The sequence below is a fragment of the Amblyraja radiata genome, unplaced genomic scaffold, assembly GCF_010909765.2.
Source record: "Amblyraja radiata isolate CabotCenter1 unplaced genomic scaffold, sAmbRad1.1.pri S119, whole genome shotgun sequence".
NCBI lineage: Eukaryota > Metazoa > Chordata > Chondrichthyes > Rajiformes > Rajidae > Amblyraja > Amblyraja radiata.
The window spans coordinates 227,018-248,574 of NW_022630105.1; the positions used below are offsets into that span (position 1 = coordinate 227,018).

The 21,557-nt window shown below is 48.1% G+C and overlaps 1 protein-coding gene and 1 long non-coding RNA gene across 2 annotated transcripts; both read right to left on the reverse strand.

Moving 5' to 3' along the window:
• Positions 1-365: 365 nt before the first annotated feature.
• Positions 366-3,154, reverse strand: LOC116969194 (zinc finger protein 214-like). Its single transcript, XM_033016108.1, has 3 exons — positions 3,129-3,154; positions 2,319-3,062; positions 366-397 (listed from the first exon to the last, which is right to left on the reverse strand). Exons 1-3 carry the CDS (start codon positions 3,151-3,153, stop codon positions 366-368), a joined length of 801 nt encoding a protein of 266 aa, XP_032871999.1. The 5' UTR covers position 3,154.
• Positions 3,155-5,110: 1,956 nt separating this feature from the next.
• On the reverse strand, positions 5,111-19,483 carry LOC116969191. The gene is made up of 3 exons (XR_004410671.1): positions 19,348-19,483; positions 16,610-16,614; positions 5,111-5,123 (listed from the first exon to the last, which is right to left on the reverse strand). It is a non-coding gene; the product is annotated as an uncharacterized LOC116969191 (long non-coding RNA).
• Between the last annotated feature and the right edge of the window lie 2,074 nt (positions 19,484-21,557).

A 21,557-nucleotide genomic window follows, 5' to 3' on the forward strand; every position in this document is an offset into this window, starting at 1 on the left:
GGCCTCAACTACCTTCTGTGGCAGAGAGTTCCAGAGATTCACCACTCTCTGTGTGAATTTTTCTTTTCTCATTTCGGTCTTAAAGGAATTCCCCCTTATCCTTAAGCTGTGACCCCTTGTACAACTAGTATTCTCTAGAGAGAAGGAATGGCTAACGTTTCAGGTTGAGACCCTTCTTCAGGAGTGATAGGTGGATATAGGGGAGGGAGACACAAGAAACTGCAGATGCTAGAATCTTGCATAGAACACAATTAAGTTAGATGTGCAGAATTTCTTGCCAAGATTGAGGGAATCGAGGATCAGAGGCTGGGGCCTACGAAACACAGCCTGGGGCCTATGGAACACAGGCTCGGAAGTTCCAGAACTTATGCGAAAGCCCACGACACAGGTCTGGGGCCTAAAATACAGGACGAGAGCCCACATCACAGGCCCGGAGCTTATAAAACAGCCCTGAAGCCTACAAAACGGGTCCTGAAGCTCAGAACTTAGTGCCAAGGCAGGAACAGAGGCCTGGGGCCTATAACACAGGCCAGGCACCAACGTACTGTAGACATTGTGGGCCTAATGGATTATTGGGCTGGCAGCCAAGGCAAACAATTGGGCAGCAAGCAGCCACCTGACAACCAAAATTCATTTTGTGAACACAAATTCTTTAACAAAAAGGCGAGGCAAACAATTGGGCAGCAAGCAGCTACCTGACAACCAAAATTCATTTTGTGAACACAAACTTTAAAAAAAAAAAGGCGAGGCAAACAATTGGGCAGCAAGCAGCCACCTGCCAACCAAAATTCATTTTGTGAACACAAACTTAAAAAAAAAAAAGGCAAAGCAAACAATTGGGCAGCAAGCAGCCACCTGACAACAAAATTCATTTTGTGAACACAAAAAAAAGGCGAGGCAAATAATTGGGCAGCAGCCTCTTTACAGCCGCATCGAGCGGACTCACAGTGTAGTGGACGCGCGTTCAGTGTTATTCGCAGCTCAGAGAGCTGTGACCCTCTCGCTTCCTGGGTCTGGAAGACACTGAGTGAGGCACGACACTTCCGGGTTTTATAGTCCCTCTCCCTTCCACCAGCAGGGGGAAGCAGAGAGAATGGGGAATTTTGTAAAAACATTAATATATCTCTCATTTTTCAACGACGGGAAAAATCCTCCGCTCCCGGAAGGCGGAGGGGGGCTCCGAGCGAGGTGGCCAAAAATGACGACCGTAGGTGGTGGCGTTCTGTCTGAAATTGCGCCACAGCGGGCCAAAAATGGTCAAGATCAGAGTTTTAGTAATATAGATGTTAATAGGTAGGAAATAGATAAAAGGACTGGTCAAGCTAGATGCAGGAAAAATGTTCCCAATGTTGGGCGAGTCCAGAACCAGGGGCCACAGTCTTAGAATAATGGGGAGGTAATTTCAGACTGAGGTGAGAACAAACGTTTTCACCCGGAGAGTTGTGAATTTATGGAATTGCCTGCCACAGAGGGCAGTGGAGGCCAAGTCACTATCCAGTTTTAAGAGAGAGTAAAGCGCCTGTCCCACGAGCATGCGACTGCATGCGGCAAGCGCGACCAAACCGGAAGCGGGGGCCACTCGGAGATCGAGTGATCACCTGTCCCACGAGCATGCGGCGAGCGTGACCAAACCAGAAGCGGGGGCCGCGCGGAGGTCGAGTGAAGTTCGAGCGAAGGCGTACGCCGTCAAGACGATGCGTATGCCCATCAAGGCTGTGCGTACGGCCTCAATGCGGCTGCGGGCCGGCAGGCCGTTGCCGCGCGGAATTTTTGTACATTTTTCGGAGCCCTGCGCGATGTCGGGACCAGCTCCGTGCAACTGCAGATGTGCTCCGCCGATCGAAGTGGGACCGGCCCCGCGAGGCCGTATGGCTCAAGCGACCACGTTTGGTCGCGCTTGCCGCATGCAGTCGCATGCTCATGGGACAGGCCCTTTAGATAGACCTCTAGGGGCTAGTAGAATCAAGGGATATGGGGAGAATGCAGGCACGGGTTATTGATTGGGGACGATCAGCCATTATCACAATGAATGGCGGTGCTGGCTCGAAGGGCCGAAGGGCCTCCTCCTGCACCTATTTTCTATGTTTCTAAGCCCTTGCCGCACTGGGTGTAGGTGTAGGGACGCTCACCGGTGTGCGTGCGCTGGTGCTCCAGTAGGGTGTCAGAGCGGGTGAAGCACTTGCCGCACTGGGCGCAGGTGTAGTGGCGCTCCCCGGTGTGGGTGCGCTGGTGCTTCAACAGATTGATGGAGGTGGTGAAGCCCTTGCCGCACTGGGCACTGGTGTAGGGGCGCTCGCCGGTGTGGGTGTGCTGGTGCTTCAGCAGGCTGCTGGAATGGGTGAATCCCTTGCCGCACTGGGCACAGTTATAGGGACGCTCGCCGGTGTTGGTGCGCTGGTGGGACAGCAGCCTGGTGGAGTAGATAAAGCCCTTGCCGCACTGGTCGCAGGTGTAGGGTCGCTCGCCAGTGTGGATGCGCTGGTGCTCCATCAGGTTGCTGGAGCTTGGGAAGTCCTTGTCGCACTGGTCACAGGTGTAAGGGCGCTCGCCAGTGTGGGTGCGCTGTTGAACCAGCAGGTGGCTGTTTTGGGTGAAGCCCTTGTCGCACTGGACACAGGTGTAGGGACGCTCGCCAGTGTGGGTGCGCTGGTGTTGCTGCAGGCTGCTGGAAGGGGTGAAGTCCTTGCCGCAATGGGCACAGGTGTAGGGATGCTCGACGGTGTGGGTGCCCTTGTGCTTCAGCAGGTTGCTGGAGTTGGAGAAGCCCTTGCCGCAGTCGCTGCAGGTGTAGGGCTGCTCCCCAGTGTGCAGGCACCTGTGCACCTTCAAGTTCGTGGACGACGTGAAGCCTTTGCCGCAGTCGGAACAGGTGAAAGGCCGCTCACTGCTGTGCACCCACTGGTGCTCCCGCAGCCACGACAACGAGGTGAAGCTCTTGCCGCATGTGGAGCAGCCACAGGGCTTCTCGCCCGTGTGGACTTGCCTGTGGGCCTCCAGGACATTGGCCGTCTTGAAACTCTTTTTGCACTCCGAGCAGTCGAAGGGGCGTTCTCCCGTGTGCACCGGCCGGTGGGTCTCCAGTTCGCTCGGGCACTGCCAGGCCTTGCCACACATGTCGCACTCATAACGCTTCTCCTTGTTGTGCCCCGTCATGTGGTCCTCCAGCGAAGCTTAGCCCCTCGAAGCTCAGCCCGCACACCGGGCAGATGGGGGGCTCACCGGCACTGTGGCCTCCCTCAATGGCCGCTCACATCTCTGTCTCTCCGTCCACAGCAACGGCTCCTAAACCCTGCAGGAGGGGAACACAGAGGGTCAACAAGCTGGCAAACAGGACATAACAAACACGTGAACATTACTAGTACTTATAGAGTGGGAGGAGTGGGGGAATTGGGAGGTGAGCTGGGGGATGGGGGGAGTGAGAGGGTGATAGGAGGGGGAAGGCAAGGGGGGGGGGGTAGGGACGGGGATGAGGACGGTGGAAGTGAGCGGAGGGAGAGAAGGGACGGGGGTGGTAAGGGGAGAGGAGGGGGGGGATGTGAGGGGAGAGGAGGGGGTGAGGAGGCAAGTGGGAGAAGGGGGAGGGTGCACTGACCTGGGGGATGCCGAGCATCCGGGCACTGAGTCGAGGATAGAGATAGAGATATAGAGGGAGAGAGATAGAGATATAGAAGGAGAGAGATAGAGAGAGATAGGGATAGAGAGATACAGAGAGATACAGAGAGATAGAGAGATAGATATATATAGGCTCCTATACATTGACGGCTGCTTTGGTGCCACCTCCTGCACCTACACACAACTGACTGAATTCATCCACTTCACCACCGACTTCCATCCGGCACTCCAATACACCTGGACGATTTCCGACACTTCCCTACCATTCCTTGACCTCACCATCTCCATCGCAGGGGACAGACTCCTGACCGACATACATTACAAACCCACTGACTCACATGGCTATCTGGACTACACGTCTTCCCACCCTGCCCCCTGTAAAGACTCCATCCCCTACTCCCAATTTCTCCGCCTACGCCGCATCTGTTCCCAGGATGAGACATTTCATACCAGGGCATCGAAAATGTCCTCGTTCTTCAGGGAAAGGGGATTCCCCTCCGCCACCATAGATGAGGCTCACACCAGGGTCTCATCCATACCCCGTAACACTGCTCTCTCTCCCCATCCCCGCACACGCAACAAGGGCAGAGTCCCTCTGGTCCTCACATTTCACCCCACCAGCCGGCAAATACAACACATAATCCTCCGCCATTTCCGCCACCTCCAACGTGACCCCACCACTCGTCACATCTTCCCATCTCCCCCCATGTCTGCCTTCCGCAAAGACCGCTCCCTCCGCAACTCCCTCGTCAATTCTTCCCTTCCCTCCCGCACCACCCCCTCCCCGGGCACTTTCCGTTGCAACCGCAAGAAATGCAACACCTGTCCCTTCACCTCCCCCCTCGACTCCATTCAAGGTCCCAAGCAGTCGTTCCAGGTGCGACAAGGGTTCACCTGTATCTCCTCCAACCTCATCTACTGCATCCGCTGCTCTAGATGTCAGCTGATTTACATCGGTGAGACCAAGCGTAGGTTGGGCGATCGTTTCGCCGAACACCTCCGCTCAGTCCGCAATAACCTACCTGACCTCCCGGTGGCTCAGCACTTCAACTCCCCCTCCCATTCCCAATCCGACCTCTCTGTCCTGGGTCTCCTCCATCGCCAGAGTGAGCAACAGCGGAAATTGGAGGAACAGCACCTCATATTCCGTCTGGGGACCTTGCGTCCTTATGGCATTAACATTGAATTCTCAGAATTTGGCTAGCCCTTGCTGTCTCCTCCCCTTCCTTAACCCTCTAGCTGTCTCCTCCCACCCTCCCATCCGCCCGCCCTCGGGCTCCTCCTCCTCCTCCTCCCCTTTTCCTTCTTTCTTTCCCCCCCCCCCCACCCCCCATCAGTCTGAAGAAGGGTTTCGGCCCGAAACGTCGCCTATTTCCTTCGCTCCATAGATGCTGCTGCACCCGCTGAGTTTCCCCAGCAATTTTGTGTACCTTAGTTATATATAGATATAGATAGAGAGATAGATAGAGAGATAGATAGATACACTCTCAATTGTAGCAATATTGAACACACTATACTTACTTAGTCTAACTGTTGCAGCATCAGGGAGCTTCAACATGGCAGTGAATGCATTAAAAGAGAAAGATCAAAGAGCTCTGTATGCAATAAAAGGAAGATTCTACAACATCCAAATTCCAATTAAAATCTGGCTTAAAATATTTGACAGTGTAATCCAGCCTATTGCGCTTGATGGTAGTGAGGTATGGGGTCCGCTCAGTCACCATAGCTATATGAAATAGGGAAAACATACAACAAAGGCCCTGCATGCGGGTTTTTGTCAGAACATTCTCCGTATCCAAAGAAAAAACACCAACAAACGCATGTAGGGCGGATTTGGCACATACCCACTGAAAATAAATAACCAGAAACTAGCACTAATTTTTGGAATCACCTTAAATCTAGCCCCCCAGATACCCTCCAGTCCAAAACCCTTCAAACCCAAAAGTTGAACCCTGAAAAGAGTTCTCTGTGTCAGTTGGTACTGAGACTGACTACCCCTATTCAGTTCAACCCTATCCAGTTAAACCTTGACCAGCCTCAGATCAATACTGACCCCCAATCACCAGTTAGAGTGAATCAAATTATCAAACTATGTAAAGAAACTTATTTGGAACATTGGGATAAAGAATTCAAAAGCCAAAGCAGATTAGAATGTTACCGTGCCCTAAAAAGAGATTATAAATTGGCAGACTATCTCTCAACATAAAGCAGAGACAGACCCTCGCCAAATACAGGTTAAGTGACCACCATTTCGCAGTTGAAAAAGGAAGACAGAAGAGATTTTGGGAACCAAGAGAAAATAGAATATGCGGCCACTGTTTGACAGATGAGGTTGACTCTTTGACTCTTGACTCTTGACTCTTTGACAGAAGTGCACTTCCACCTAAAATGCAAAACAAATTGACAAAACAAGGAAAACATACTTTGACAAACTCAGTCTGGCAAACACAGATTTTAAAGAACTAGATGATATATCAAAACTATTAATCCTTGGTGAAGGAAATGTGGCACATCTTGGAGCACAATATGTAACAGCATGCCACAACCTGAGAGACAGTGAATGATCAACATGCACATATGCACGCACACACACACTAACTGACATTAACTGACACTAAGAAATTAATATTGACTTGCTAAACTTGCTATTCTGTTGTACCCACGTACAGTGTCCCACCACAAGGAAAAACACACTGGACCACGTCTACTCCAACATCTAGCATGCATATAGAGCAGTACCTCTCCCACATTTGGTCCTGTCAGACCATCTCTCACTGCTCCTCGTCCCAGCATAAACTTCCCTCAGGAGGAAAACCAAGCCGGACATAAAGTTCATAAAAACCTGGCCTGAGGGAGCACTCTCTCAGCTGCAGGACTGCTTTACACGTACAGCATGGGATATATTTGAACATGACTTACAGGACTACACAGAAACTGTACTGTCCTATATAAAGAACTGCACCGATAATGTCACTGGTGAAAAAAGCATCCGGGGTTTCTCCCAACCAAAAAACCTGGATGACTAGTGAAGTACAGTCACTCCTGAGAACCCGCAACTCTGCCTTTAGATCGGGTGACAGGGCCCAATGCAGCATGGCAAGAGCAGAACTGAGGAGAGGCATCAAAGCTACAAAGGAAGCCTACAAGAAAAAAGTGGAGGACCATCTCACACACAAAAACCCACGGCAGGTGTGGAAACAATGACAGCAAATCACCAACTACAAAGGAAACTCACCCATGACTGACGGTGCTAACGCCTCGCTGGCGGAAGAACTAAACCATTTCTCTGCTCGCTTTGAGGCAAAGAAGCCTCATGCAGTCACGCTGCTCCCACCGACCTCCAGCTCCCGTTCGCTCACTCCCCAGGAACATTGCTCACCAAGTGAGGCGTGCGCTCAATTCGGGGAACTCAAGGAAAGCCACTGGACCTGATGGTGAACTCGGCAAAGTACTCAAAGCTTGTGCAGGCCAGCTATCAGGGGTCTTTAGCAAGCTCTTCAATCTTTCCCTGACACAAGCAATTATACCACCGTGTCTGCAGTCAGCCACCATCATCCCTGTCCCTAAGAAGCCAGTCATAAACAGTCTCAATGACTACAGGCCAATTGCATTAACATCAGTAGTCATGAAATGCTTTGAAAGATTAATTTCACAGCACATCAAAGCTAGCCTCCCTCCAAACCGTGACTCTCATCAGTTTGTTATAGAGCAAACAGGTGGACGGATGACGCCATGGCCACTGCCCTCCACACTGCACTGAGTCATCTGCAACACCCGGGGAATCATGTAAGGATCCTTTTTATTGTCTATAGTTCAGCTTTCAATACAATCATCCCTGACATACTCGTCAACAAGCTGTCAGACTCAAGAACAGTTTCTTTCCCTGGGTCATTAGAACTCTAAACTCCTCAAATATCCACACGACATGAGAATGTTCTCATCCATTCCACCATAAACAGACCACTCAGCTAATATTTCTTCTTTATTAAATTTAAAGTATTTATTAAATTTTAAAGTGTAATATTCTCCCAGTGCAATGTTCTACCTAGGTGTGATAATTATAATGTAGCTACTAATTTAAGCAGCTAAATAACGTATTGAATGTATTGAATGTGTCTTTGTCTTATTTGGACTTGTTTTGGTTGCACTGATCAGGACTAGCTCTCCTAATTTAGTTGTATTTCTAAGTACAATTACAATAAAGGCTTATCATTATTATTATTACTGCTTACAGCTGCAAGAACGTGTAGCAATCAATAAAGGGCTATAGGTGTATTGCGAGTATATGTATATATGTACAGGGGCATATCTATCCATGCACTGTATACTTGTAATTATATTTATGCAATTTAAATATGTACGTTATGTTTTATACTTTGGCAATATAACAATGTATTTTATCATGCCAATAAAGTTATTTTTAATGGAAAAAAGATAGAGGGAGAGATAGGGCTAGAGAGAGAGAGAGTGACAGAGAGAGAGAGAGAGAGAGAGAGAGAGAGAGAGAGAGAGAGAGAGAGAGAGAGAGAGGATAGAGCTCTCTCTCGTCTCGCCTCTCTCTCTCGCTCTCGCTACTCGCTCTAACTCTCGCTCGCTCTCTTTCTTTCTCGTGTCTGCTCTCCCTTCTTTCTTCCCCGTTCCTCCCTGTCCTTGGATCCATGGACAGAGACAGATAGAGAGTAAGCATTAAGACCAGAGATATATAGAGAGTCTCCATAGCTCGATCTACATCTAATCTATATCGTCGATCTTCTCTCCTCTCTCTCTCTCTCGCTCTCTCTCTCTCTCTCTCTCTCTCTCTCTCTCTCTCTCTCTCACTCTATCTCTCACTCACTCTCTCCCTCTCTCACTCTCTCTCCCTCTCCTTCTCCTCCCTCCCTCTCTCTCTCCTCTCGTACCCGCTCTCTCGCCTCTTACTCTCGGCTTCTCTCTTCTCTCTCTCTTCGCTCTCTCTCTCTCTCTCTCTCTCTCTCCTCCTCCGCTCTCTCTTGGGTCTCGCTCTCTCTGTTCTCTTCTCTTCTATCTCTCCTTCCCATTTCTCGTTTTGGTTCGCTCCCCCCGCCCCCCCAGTGAGATAGAGAGAGATAGAAACAAGGAGAGATAGATAGAGACAGTAAAAACAGTATGGATAGAGACCCTGTCCTGACTCCCCGTTCCCCTCAGCCCCGACATTACTTAGTGATGTTACAATACTTACCTTCAGTGGCGCTGCAGTTCTGCCGCTGGCTGTGTGCGCGACTTTGCCGCCTTTGGGGTGGGGGCGGGATTACTATGCCGTTTTGCACTACCTATCGGTGGCAGACTTCCTCGGGCTGCTAGCTGCTTAAGAAAAATCGACCCGACTCTCGTTTGCTCTCTATATAAAAATAAATAAATAAACACTTTGAACACCTGAAGAGAGGATTCGGCGGCTGGTTTCTCCAAAGTCACCCTGATAGCGCTCTTCCCTTGCCGGCATTTGTGCGGATATTCTGCCAACTGCTGTCTCTTGAGGCCATATGCATGTGCTTCAGTATGTTCATACTTTAATTCGAGATCAGTTACCTACTGATCTCAAAACCAAATTGAATTGAATTGAATCCTTTATTTGTCATTCAGACCTTTCGGTCTGAACGAAATGCTGTTGCCTGCAGCCATACATGTAATAATAACAACACACAATAAACACAAATTAACATCCACCACAGTGAGTTCACCAAACACCTCCTCACTGTGATGGAGGCAAAAGTCTTAGAGTTACTGTCTCTTCCCTCCTCTTCTCCCTCTGCGCCGAGGCGATACCCCACCGGGCGATGGTAAGTCAGTCCCGCGGTTCAAGCTCCGCGGCCCGGTGGTGGTCGAAGCTGCCGCCCTCCAGTCCAGCGGACGCAGCTGTTGCGACGGGAGCTCCGGAAAAAAATCGGTGGACAATTTAATGTTTGGATTAAAATAAAAAGTGACTTCTAATGCCCTCAACGACTACAACATGACAGATCGCAAGAACGGGACGAAACAAAGTGTAAGTCGTATATTTTACATATAATCTTGCTTCTTGGGATGGCTTTAATCTAATTTTACGTTGCGAAAATGTGATTTGGGCCCCATACGAACCGGCAGTGTTTTTCCTGCTGATATAGGGTTCAAATTCACTGCAAATGCAACGTACAAATCGATCGCGTTCCTGAAGGAAGATGATTAAAATGCCCATTTATTTTGGACAATAATGTCATAAGCCATCCAAATTGTCTATATTTTGTGTTATTCTCTCTCCGTGATCATTAAACTAAATATTCACAACAGTTTGAGTCACATGTATTGTGCAAAAAAATATAATTTTGAATATATTTTGAGAGGATGTTTCTGGATTAATTTATGGGAATTAAACATTAAATTCCTTCCAACTGGCATATAAATTCATGACAGTGAGATTTAAAAATCATGTTATATTGTGAATTCTTGTGTGCATGGTATTAGTTTGTTATTTGGATACTTAGGTTATTTTAAAAATATACAATTTTCTTAAGAAATGGAATCTACAGGACATTGTTAATGGGAAAGTAGTGGGCAGAAAGGCATATCATGTGTGGTTTGAAGAGCAAAAACTTGTAGTTTACAATGCCAAAATTGAAAAGTTGAGGAAAAACAAGGTCTACAGAGCTGCTTATTGGTTACAATCTGAGGAGTATGATGAAGCAACTGATTATGATATGCCAATGTACCAGCAACTGATTTCTCCATAAATACTTTGTCTATTGCTAGAAATTGTAATTTATTTACCTATCTGTTACGGACTTACAGCATATTATACAATAATATTAAAGTTCTGATCTTGAGAATATCACATTTTTGAATGTTCAAGACAGCCTGGGTGTTTCTTGTTCTTGGTTCTTTACTATTTCCGTCACAGCAGTCGATTTTGTAATTAGATACAATTTGGTAACTAACTAATTATATGCTTTAATTTCAGGTCATCCAAGTAAGATGTTTTATATTTGTTTCAGAATGCTTCAATCTATAGTAACTGAAAATGTCATTCAGTTCTCTTAATTTTTAATAAGGTTATGGGCTTTTGACTGTCCTTGATCACAGCTTTTGTGTTAAGTCAATGGATAAGCAATAGGGAGGTTTCACGGCAGTCGGGTCACGACCCATGACCCGTATTGTTGCTAGGCTAGTCCAAATGGATTACACGCAATGAACTGCAGGTAAGCACTTACCATTGTTTCCAGCGTAGCGGGCACGTTAAAACCTGTTGAAATTGTCAATTTTTGCGCTGTAAATAATTATGTTAATCGGGATAAGCGTTTGAGACATTTAGCATACCTCAGAATTCCAAAAGTGAGGAGATATGACGGTAGATAAAAACGAGAGCTGAAGGGACAGACAGAGTGCGTGGCGAACATTGGCCATTTGCTCACTGCATTTCATCAACAGTAAGGCATTATTTGTGTTTTTTCTTGATTCCTTTGGCATCTAAAAAGTTTCAGAAGAGATAAATCTGGCTGTAATTTTTTTAAATCGCCCATGGTTCTCGTGAGTTTTTACATACAAAATGAAAACGCACCTGAAGAAAAATTTACAGCCAGATTTATCACTTCTGAGAATTTTTAGATACCAAAGGAATCAAGAACAAACACAAATAATGCCTAATTTGATGAAATGCCGTGATCAAACGCGATAATTCCCAATATTTTCAATGTTTACCAAGCACTAGCAGCTGCAGTCCCTTCAGTTCTCGCTTCTCTATACCTTCATTTCTCTTCACTTTCGGAATTCTAAAGTTGGGTACATGTCTCTGACACTTACCCCGACTCCCACAATTTTTTCAGCGCCAAAATCCAACATTTTGACGGTTTTTAACAGGTAGGAAAGTACTCGTTTCTAGCATTAATAACATATACCGGAAGTGACGGATGTCCTCCAGTTGGATTTAGCGGCTCCGTGCGTCGAGCCCTATGACACAGTGACCTTTCGTGCAACCTCCCTATAGGGAACAAGATGCTAATTTCCGAGTATGAAAACGGACATAACACCACCCGGGCCGCACGCCGCCCACCCATCAACCCCACCCGAGATTGATGGTCGTGTTGCGGTGGCGGCGGCGGCGGCAGCGGCGGCGGGAACCGGCGCAGACCGACCCCAGGCCCGGGCCCGGCTCCCCCCGCGCATCGCATCAGGCCGCCCCGCCCTGATCCACCGGAGCCTCTCACTGCGCCCGGCCCGGCCCGGGTCCTCACTCACTCGCGGCTCATCCCGCCCGCTGCCCGCTGCCCCGGAGACAGAGAGAGAGAGACGGCGCGGACGCAGGGGCCTCAGCCCGGGAATGACGCCACGGCCAAGATGGAGCCGACCCGCACTGGACGGAGAGAGAGAGAGAGAGGAGGAGACGAGGATGAGAGAGACTGGTAGAGATGAGAGAGAGAGATGCTCGAGATGCGAGCCAGCGAGACTGAGAGAGAGAGAGAGAGGAGGATGACGTGCACGAGAGATGACGAACGAGGGAGGAGGAGAGAGAGGACGGAGAGAGAGAGAGAGAGCTGAGAGAGAGAGAGAGAGAGAGAGAGAGAGAGAGAGAGAGAGAGAGAGAGAGAGAGAGAGAGAGAGAGAGAGAGAGAGAGAGAGAGAGAGAGAGAGAGATGGATATGTACAGTGAGAGACAGAGCGAGACAGGGAGAGACAGGAAGAGACAGGGAGAGAGAGAGACAGACAGAGAGACAGAGCCCTATCTAGCTCTCTCTTGAAAGTATCCAGAGAACCGGCAGAGAATTCCACAGACTCACAACTCCGTGTGAGAAAAAGTGTTTCCTCGCCTCCGTTCTAAATGGCTTACCCCTTATTCTTAAACTGTGGCCCCTGGTTCTGGACACCCCCAACATCGGGAACATGTTTCCTGCCTCTAGCATGTCCAAACCCTTAACAATCTTATATGTTTCAATAAGATACCCTCTCATCCTTCTAAACTTCAGAGTATACAAGCCCCGCCCCTCCATTCTCTCAGCATATGACAGTCCCGCCATCCCTTCTGCAATCATCCAGGTTCCACTGGGTGCTTCCCTGGATAGAGATCTAGCAAATGTATCCTGCTCTGAGGAGAGGAGCATTCACGGTCAGTTTCAGTCTGACCCAAAGCAAGAATCTCATTTAGGCCCGCTGGAGGGGCCATGTCAGCGCAGGTATCCTCAGGGGCCTGCGGCAGCACCTGTTTTCAGGGCTGCCTACAAATCTCACTCTCAGTGGAGGGGAGTGTGAGTGATTAGGCGGTAACTGATCTCGAATTACAATACAATACAATACCATTTATTTGTCATTTGAAATTTGTTCAAACGAAATTTCCGGAAGAGGCGTCGCCTGCAGTCTGTCTGTATTTACTTTTTTGTGTTGTTTTTTTTGTCTAGTTTAGTAATTTTTTTTGGTTATTAGGTGGCGTTGTGTGTGTGTGTGGGGGGGGGGGGGGGGTGAAACAGGGCTTTCTGTCCCTTCCTTCGGGGGAATGCGACTTTTTTGTCGTATCCCCCTTCTCTTCCCCCGTCTGCGCTGAGGCCTAATGGAGGAGCTGGCGGCCTCCAACCTGCGACCGACCTCGAGGGTCCGGAGGTAGAGCCAGCCAGGACTCACCAACGCGAGGCTGGCCGTCTTCGAGCTGTGGCGACGTCCGGGTAGCGGCTCGACTCGGCGCTCCGGTGAGGGCGGACGGCGCGGGGCTGAGACACTCCCGTGCGGGCGGCACGGCTACCGGCTGGAAGGCGCTCCCGTGGGGGCAGCCCGGTGCGGGGCTGAGACGCTGCCGTGTGGGTGGCCTGGGTCCCGACTGGAAGGCGCTCCCGTGGGGGCAGCCCGGTGCGGGGCTGAGACGCTGCCGTGTGGGTGTCCTGGCTACCGGCTGGAAGGCGCTGCGGTAAGGGCGGACCGGCTCCCGGCTGGAAGGTGCTCCCGTGGGGGCAGCCCGGTGCGGGGCTGCGACGCTGCCGTGTGGGCGGCCCGGTGCGGGGCGGAGATGGTGCTCCGGTGGCTGAGGCGGCGTTCTGGCGGCGGCGACCTGGATCCGGGGCTCGGCCGCGGGCCAGTGGATGACAATGTCGGGAGCTCGCAGGTCACAGGCTGGTGCCTGTTTTCCGGAGCTCCCGTCGCAACAGCTGCGTCCGCTGGACTGGAGGGCGGCAGCTTCGACCACCACCGGGCCGCGGAGCTTGAACCGCGGGACTGACTTACCATCGCCCGGTGGGGTATCGCCTCGGCGCAGAGGGAGAAGAGGAGGGAAGAGACAGTAACTCTAAGACTTTTGCCTCCATCACAGTGAGGAGGTGTTTGGTGAACTCACTGTGGTGGATGTTAATTTGTGTTTATTGTGTGTTGTTATTATTACATGTATGGCTGCAGGCAACAGCATTTCGTTCAGACCGAAAGGTCTGAATGACAAATAAAGGATTCAATTCAATTCAATTTGGTTTTGAGATCAGTAGGTAACTGATCTCGAATTAAAGTATGAACATACTGAAGCACATGCATATGGCCTCAAGAGACAGCAGTTGGCAGAATATCCGCACAAATGCCGGCAAGGGAAGAGCGCTATCAGGGTGACTTTGGAGAAACCAGCCGCCGAATCCTCTCTTCAGGTAAGACCAGAAGAAGGAAGCAAAAGCTGTCGGACCAATCAAGGTACCAACGACAAACAAACATCATCAGTAGGCGACAACACACCCCAGACATCCATAGGGGTAAACAGTTCACTGAAGCCGGTGGTAGCTTGAAAGCTGGGCACAGAAATATGATCAGAGTCGTCTTTCAAGGCAGACGCAGAATTATGGCCAGAATTGTCCTACAAGGCAGGCTCAGTATGATGAGGTTTTCAGACCAAGACCCAAGCAGAGGTCAGGAGAAACATGGAGTCCACACTTCCTACCAGTCCTACTCCCAATCAAGGAGAGAAAAGGAACCCGCATCAGGGGCCTTTGGGCTTACCACAAGACCACCGGTAGCCATGGAGGTAGGTGGGTCTGGGTTTACTGAAACAAGGGATTGTGGACCCGTTACATGTTGGTAATTTTACTCTTGTGTTTTTGTTCAAAATGACAATAACATGAATTTCAGATCTAGTTTTAAAAAACAGATAACAACATGTGATTATTTTTTACTGCACAACATACATAGGTTCCAAGCAGACTTGGAACTCGGACCGGAATTGTCTTCAAGGCAGGGCCCAGTGTTTTGGGCAGGATTGCCTTCTAGGGCAGGTGACAGATGGAGGATGTCACTTCATCCAGGTTTAACTCATTTGTGCAGTACAGACTTACAATACAATACAATACAATACAATACAATACAATACAATACAATACAATACAATACAATACAATACAAATTTATTGTCATTTGAGCCCCAGTGAGACTCAAACGAAATTTTGTTCTTTTGAACTTTCAGAAACAGCAATTTTTTGTTACGGTCTAAATACTGTTTTATAGGAGCTTCCTATAAAATGGTCACATGGCATGCATCGACCTCAAATATGCATACTATTCGGTGTCTATTCACTAAGAACAGGAGATATTTGAAGTTTAACTGGATGGCATGGCTCTGCCAAATGGGTTGACATCAGCTCCTAGACTATTGACTAAACTACGGAAACCAATTCTGGGACTACAAAGGTCTCAAAACCACATAGTAATGGCATATTTGGCGAACATTTTCTTTTTTTTTAGTCACCAAGAATTGGCAGAAGCATCAGTCAAAGCAAACCAAAACCCTGTTTGAAAGAATTGGTACCTCATCCATCCAGTTAAATCAAAATTAACACCTACAAGGGTAATTGATTACCTAGAATTTACTATCAAAAACAGTAAATATTTTGGTGACTTTGCCTAGGGGCAAACGACAATATTAATTAAGACTGCTATGACCTGATAGTCAAATGCTAGCCATCTATTAGGCAAACAGCGAGTGTAATTGGCAAATAGTAGCTGCATTCCCAGCAGTACGTCACAGGCCTTTGCATTACCAGAATTTACAGCGAGCAAAGGAACGAACACTCAGATTACATGCAGGTCGAATTGGCAAACTATGGATTGCCAGCAGAGGCTATTGTTGAATAACTATGGTGGATAACGAATGGGAGACAGCTCAAGGGAAATTTTGCTCGAAAGCCATCGAGGGTTCTTCAGACCTATGCAAGCGGCTAACGATGGGGAGACACCAACACTGTCTAAAGCTGTGGGGGCAGATGGAATGAGCAGGAGTCTGTAATTCCCCAACACATGGAATGAATTACCCACAATTGTTGGGGGCACAATATGGACTCAAGGTTCTCTGTAGCGATATGCAACCGGTGCTTGTTCAAATTCAGATTGATAACACCACTGCGGTGGCATATATCCATTAACAAGGGTGGTGTAAAATTTGGATCTTACGACAGATTGTCGAACCTCATTTGGCACTGGTGTATCGAGAGGAATATTTGAGAAATCTACGAGGTAGATATAACACGGTGACAGATGCTGGATCACGAATGTTTATTAACAACACAGAATGGATGTTGAATCAGACAGTATTTAACGAAATAACTACACGATTTGGCATACCAGATGTTGATCCGTTTGCATCTAGACTAAACCATTAGTTACCCAGATATGTGTCCTGCGATCTGGATCCAGGAGCAAGGCAGTGGATGCTTTCTCCCTCAATTGGGGAGGAATGTTTATGTATGCTTTCCGCCAATTTGTCTCACAAACCGATACTTGACAAAAATTAAGCAAGACTAAGCCACAGGCATATTGGTAGTGCCAGATTGGCCTACTCAAGCCTGGTCCCAAAAAAATTGGGAATTATAATCCAGCCAGTTATGGCTGTACCCACGAGCAGGGACCTCCTAGTGAACCCAGTTACAGGGAGCAGTCATCCACTACATGAACGTATAACTTGTTGGTCTGCAGATTCTGAGGAGGCCATTTGAAGGCATAGGACTGTCCGAACAAATACAACACAGTTCGGATAACGGATGTCTTGGAGTTCCTATCAATTCTGTACTATAACTATAAACAACGTTATAGTGCAATCTATAGTGCCAGAGGCACACTCTCCTCCTATCTGATGCCGGAAGCAGGGCACGGTTCGATAGGAACGCACCCCTTTACATCAAAATTCACGAAGGGAATTTACAATTTAAGACCTCCAAGGCCAAGGTACACGGACACATGGGATGTGAGCGTGGTACTAACCCTACTTTGACAGTGGGGACCGTCTATAACTAACCATGAGAGTGGTATGCTGACAAAGAGTCCAGACACTGCAAAAGCTATGGTTGGACTACATGTCCACCAATATGAACAACGTAACATTCCTAATCAGGAACCTGATAAAACAGAGCAGGTCAGGAATGCCAGGGATGGAGATCCAGTTCTTGGCATATCCAGAGGACCAACGGTTGTGTGTGTGGTAACATACTAACACCACTATCTGAGAGTTACGGAGAACCTCAGAGGCTCAGAACAATCGGTCCTCATCAGCCATAAAAAAAACCGCACCAAAAGGTGTCAACTCAAACCATCTCCAGATGGTCAAAATAGGTATTGCGGTAGCAGGAGTAAACATTTATATGGTTAAATCTCACTCCACCAGGGCTGCATCTATGTCGGCAGCAAGAGCTATGGACGTGCCCCTTGACGACATCCTAGTGGCTGCAGGATGGACGAATGAAATAACGATCCACCGGTTTTATAACAAACCCATAACCGGACTGGGGGTGTTTGCACGTACCATTTTAAGTTCTGTCCCTTAAGCGGCCTTTTCACGGGGCGAGTTGACGCAAGATGTCACCAGAGTGAAGAGGTCGTGGTCCAGCACGAGTCTCGCACGATATAACGGCAGTAGATAAAGAGTTCCCACGGTACACGGCATTTCTGCTATTTGTGCGAGTGACTTGTCCGTTTCCCGAGCATTCCCGTTAAATCTTGAATGAACATCGTGAACTACACGTGACACAAATGATGTAACTTTTTTTTTCACACACTATATATATCCTCCCTTGGTTGAATTGGCTCATTTGGAGACATGTTTTACTGTGTATGTGGGAGACACAGATGGACTGAGCACAGTACCTCGGTCTTACTGTGTGTGGGAGAGGGGGAGAAAGAGACGTACACTCACAGAGGCAGAGTCTCTCAGCCTGTGTAAGAGGGAGGGAGAGAGAGAGAGAGGCACACACAAGGTGGATGTGAAATCTCACCTGCCTGTTTCAGTGACAGATACCCGCCGTCAGTAAATGAAGACACCCCCATCTGTCTCCCCCTCCTCTCCCTCGACTCCCCCACCTTTCTCTCCCAACTCCAGTACCGTCCCGACCCCCTGGGAAACTGAATAGAGCAACAGTCAACTGCTGCCTGTGCGCTGATATGACAATAAAGGCTACTTTACTTTACTGAGTTAAAGAGTTCCCACGGTAGTCTGTAAAACTGGGACCCTGGTTCTGGACTCCCCCAACACCGGAACCCTTATTCAGACAGCCTAATCGGAATTGAGTCTGAAGATGTGTCTCGTCCCGAAACATCATCTTTTTTTCTCCAGAGATGCTGCTTGACTCGCTGAGTTACTCCAGCTTTTTGTGTCTGTCTTCGGTTTAAACCAGCATGTACAGTTCACTCCTTACACGGGTCTCTGTACAACATTGATTGGAAGCGTTCCGGACCCCTGGACCCGAGGACTCCGACCTGTATCTCTCAAAGAAGTACATGTGAAAAATTTCTCACGGACCATAAAAATGCGTAACCTTTCAGTAAAGTCCCTTTTAAAGTCCCTTTTAAAGATTATAGTTATTTTCTTGAATCTCATTAACATAACTCATGAATAAGTTGATGTCCATATGCGGATGCAAATCTTTATTTTTATTTATTTTTTAAATTCAATCCCACATAAGATAATTTTTACTCACCTTCTGTTCCCTCTGTCCAGCTTCCGGGTTCACCGTTCGCAGGAGTTCCCACGGTACCCGTAAGAGTTATTACGGATATCGCACTGGCCACTACGTTCATATAATGTTGCAATACTCAACCACAAGTGTACAAGTCAATCTTGGAGAAATTCAAACTTTCTTGAATTTTCTCCCGAGTGACCAAGTTACACGATGACCTGCCGTTAGCGCTACGGTGGTCCACGGTGGTCCACGAATGCCGCACTGTTATCGCACGAGGTTCCCACGATGCTAAACTCCGGTTAACTCTTGCGTCAAGTCGCCCCGTGAAAAGGCCGCTTTAGTTTCCCCCCAAGGTTGGGAGGGGTAACTATTTAAAAAAATATTTTCTTTCATTTAAAGCATCAGTGTCTTTACTTAACTACGTAATGTCTGAATGCTTTAATGATTACACGCATCCATGGTCAATCCATTCAGTGTGTGACGCCTGGATTCGTAACCGGCGTAAAATCACAGAGCTTTGAAATCTTCACGTAGTCACTCACGTGACTCCGAAGTAAAATAGTAAGATTAAACGAGAATTTACCAGTTTGAAGTTTGATCTTGATTTTATGAGGAGTTACGATGAGCGATTACGTGCCCACCGCTCCCACCCTCATACTATCAAGGTCATATGGAAGTTCTAGTTTCTTCACAATCTTACTATGCTCAGGTCTTCTTTTTATCTGTGATTTAGCACCGCTGCTTTGAAGATTGACGCGCACGCAGACGGACGGCCCTTCTTCACGTAATCGCTCATCGTAACTCCTCGTAAAATCAAGATCAAACTTCAAACTGGTAAATTCTCATTTAATCTTACGATTATTAAAGGCTTGGACGCGCAAAAGGCAGGAAACATGTTCCCGATATTGGGGGAGAACAGAACCAGGGGCCACACAGTTTAAGAATAAGGAGTAAGCCATTTAGAACGGAGACGAGGAAACACTTTTTTTCACAGAGAGTTGAGAGTCTGTGGAATTCTCTGCCACAGAGGGCGGTGGAGGCCGGTTCTCTGGATGCTTCCAATAGACTGCTTGATAGGACTCTTAAAGATAGCGGAGTCATGGGATATGGGGGTAAGGCAGGAACGGGGTACTGATTGGGGATGAGCTGCCATGATCACAGTGAATGGCGGTGCTGGCTCGAAGGGCCGAATGGCCTCTTCCTGCACCCATTGTCTATTGTCTATTGTCTATAAAGAGTGTGTGGGAGAGAGTAACAGTTCAGAGAGCGTACAGCAGTAAGGGAGAGAGAAAGAGAGGGGAGGGGGATGTGCGGCATCATTCGCTGTTTTATTTAGGTTTAGGACAATTCTGAGACGACATGTTTCTGTTCTCTGAGCGTCGTGAGTCTTTGGGTCGTTCCTCCTTGGGGGTGATGAAGGCAGAGAATGTTATTTTCCCAGATCAAAGTCTGATCCATTCCAGGCAAGCAAGGAGTGAATGGTTACCGGGGTCGCTGGGAGTGTTGGATTGAGATTACAGTCAGATGAGTCGCGATCACATTGAGGTGTGAAGGGGATTGCAGCGGCCATTTTAGTCCGAGGCGCTATGTTGAACTAATTCCTCAACCTGTGGACAAAGGCCAATGAAGGTTGGCGTGCAGGTACAGCAGTGAAGAAAGCTAATGGAATGTTGGCCTTCATAACAAGAGGATTTCAGTATAGGAGTACAGAGGTTCTTCTGCAGTTGTTTGGGGCTCTGGTGAGACCACATCTGGAGTATTCTGTACAGTTTTGGTCTCCTAATTTGAGGAAGGACATCCTTGTGATTAAGTCAGTGCAGCGTAGGTTCACGAGATTGATCCCTGGGATGGCGGGACTGTCATATGAGGAAAGATTGAAAAGACTTGGCTTGTATTCACTGGAGTTTAGAAGGATGAGGGGGTGTTCTTATAGAAACATATAAAATTATAAAAGGACTGGACAAGCTAGATGCAGGAAACACGATCCCAATGTTGGGCGAGTCCAGAACCAGGGGCCACCGTCTTAGAATAAAGGGAAGGTCATTTATGACCGATGTGAGAAAAAACTTTTTTCACCCAGAGAGTTGTGAATTTGTGGAATTCCCTGCCACAGAGGGCAGGCCACTGGATGGATTTAAGAGAGAGTTAGATAGAGCTCTAGGGGCTAGTGGAATTAAGGGATATGCGGAGAAGGCAGGCACGGGTTATTGATTTGGGGACGATCAGCCACGATTACAATGAACGGCGGTGCTGGTTGGAAGGGCCAAATGGCCTCCTCCTGCACCTATTTTCTATGTGTTCTATGACTTCATTTCTCTGAGTGTTGTGAGTCTTTGGGTCGTTTCTCCTCATTGGCGATGAAGGCAGAGATGTTATTGTCCCAGGGCAAAGTCAGATCCATTCCAGGCAAGCAAGGAGTGAATGGTTACCGGGATTGCCGGGAGTGTTGGATTTGGGTTACAGTTAGATGAGCCCAGATCACATTGAGTGGTGAAGCGGAGTGGAGGGGCCATTTTAGTCCGAGGCGATCTGTTGAACTAATTCCTCAACCTGTAGACAATGGTCACCCAGTCCACCTTCAAACTGGGTACCAGAATCCCCGAGAGGGTCCCTGGAATTTGGGATTGTCTTGCTGAGTGAAGCGGGTTGAAGGAAATCAGATGAACAACATGAGGTGGAGAATTGAATCTGACAGAGTTTGAAACAATATCCCCTTTGCTGAAACAATGCCGCTCCCAATTTCTATCCCTCAGTATCTCTCGCCACAATTCCCTTTCTCAATCAATTCCCTGAATAAATTACAGCCAGTCTCAGCGGGGATTTCACTTGGCTGATGTCATCTCTTTTGCGAATAATTTCCTAATCACCATTTTTTTACATTCTGTTGAAACTTCGCAGTCCCGTTGGAGACGGAAGTTGGTATAAATTGTCCCGGAATGTTCTGCCCCAGCATTTCATTCCGACAGATTACCGGTTGCTCACGGGGACACGTCGCCGGGCAGAGAACATGCACGAAAAGCTTTTAGAATATTTGCGTGTGCAGAGAATCTTGTACCCGGTCATTGC

Coding starts and splice junctions, on each gene's coding strand:
- LOC116969194 (XM_033016108.1), bottom strand. CDS start 3,153: ATGACGGGGCACAACAAGGAGAAGC. Junction 3,063..3,128: donor GGGGCACAACAAGGAGAAGC/GTTATGAGTGCG, acceptor CCCACCGGCCGG/TGCACACGGGAGAACGCCCC. Junction 398..2,318: donor CCATTCCAGCAGCCTGCTGA/AGCACCAGCACA, acceptor CCTGTATTTTAG/GCCCCAGACCTGTGTCGTGG.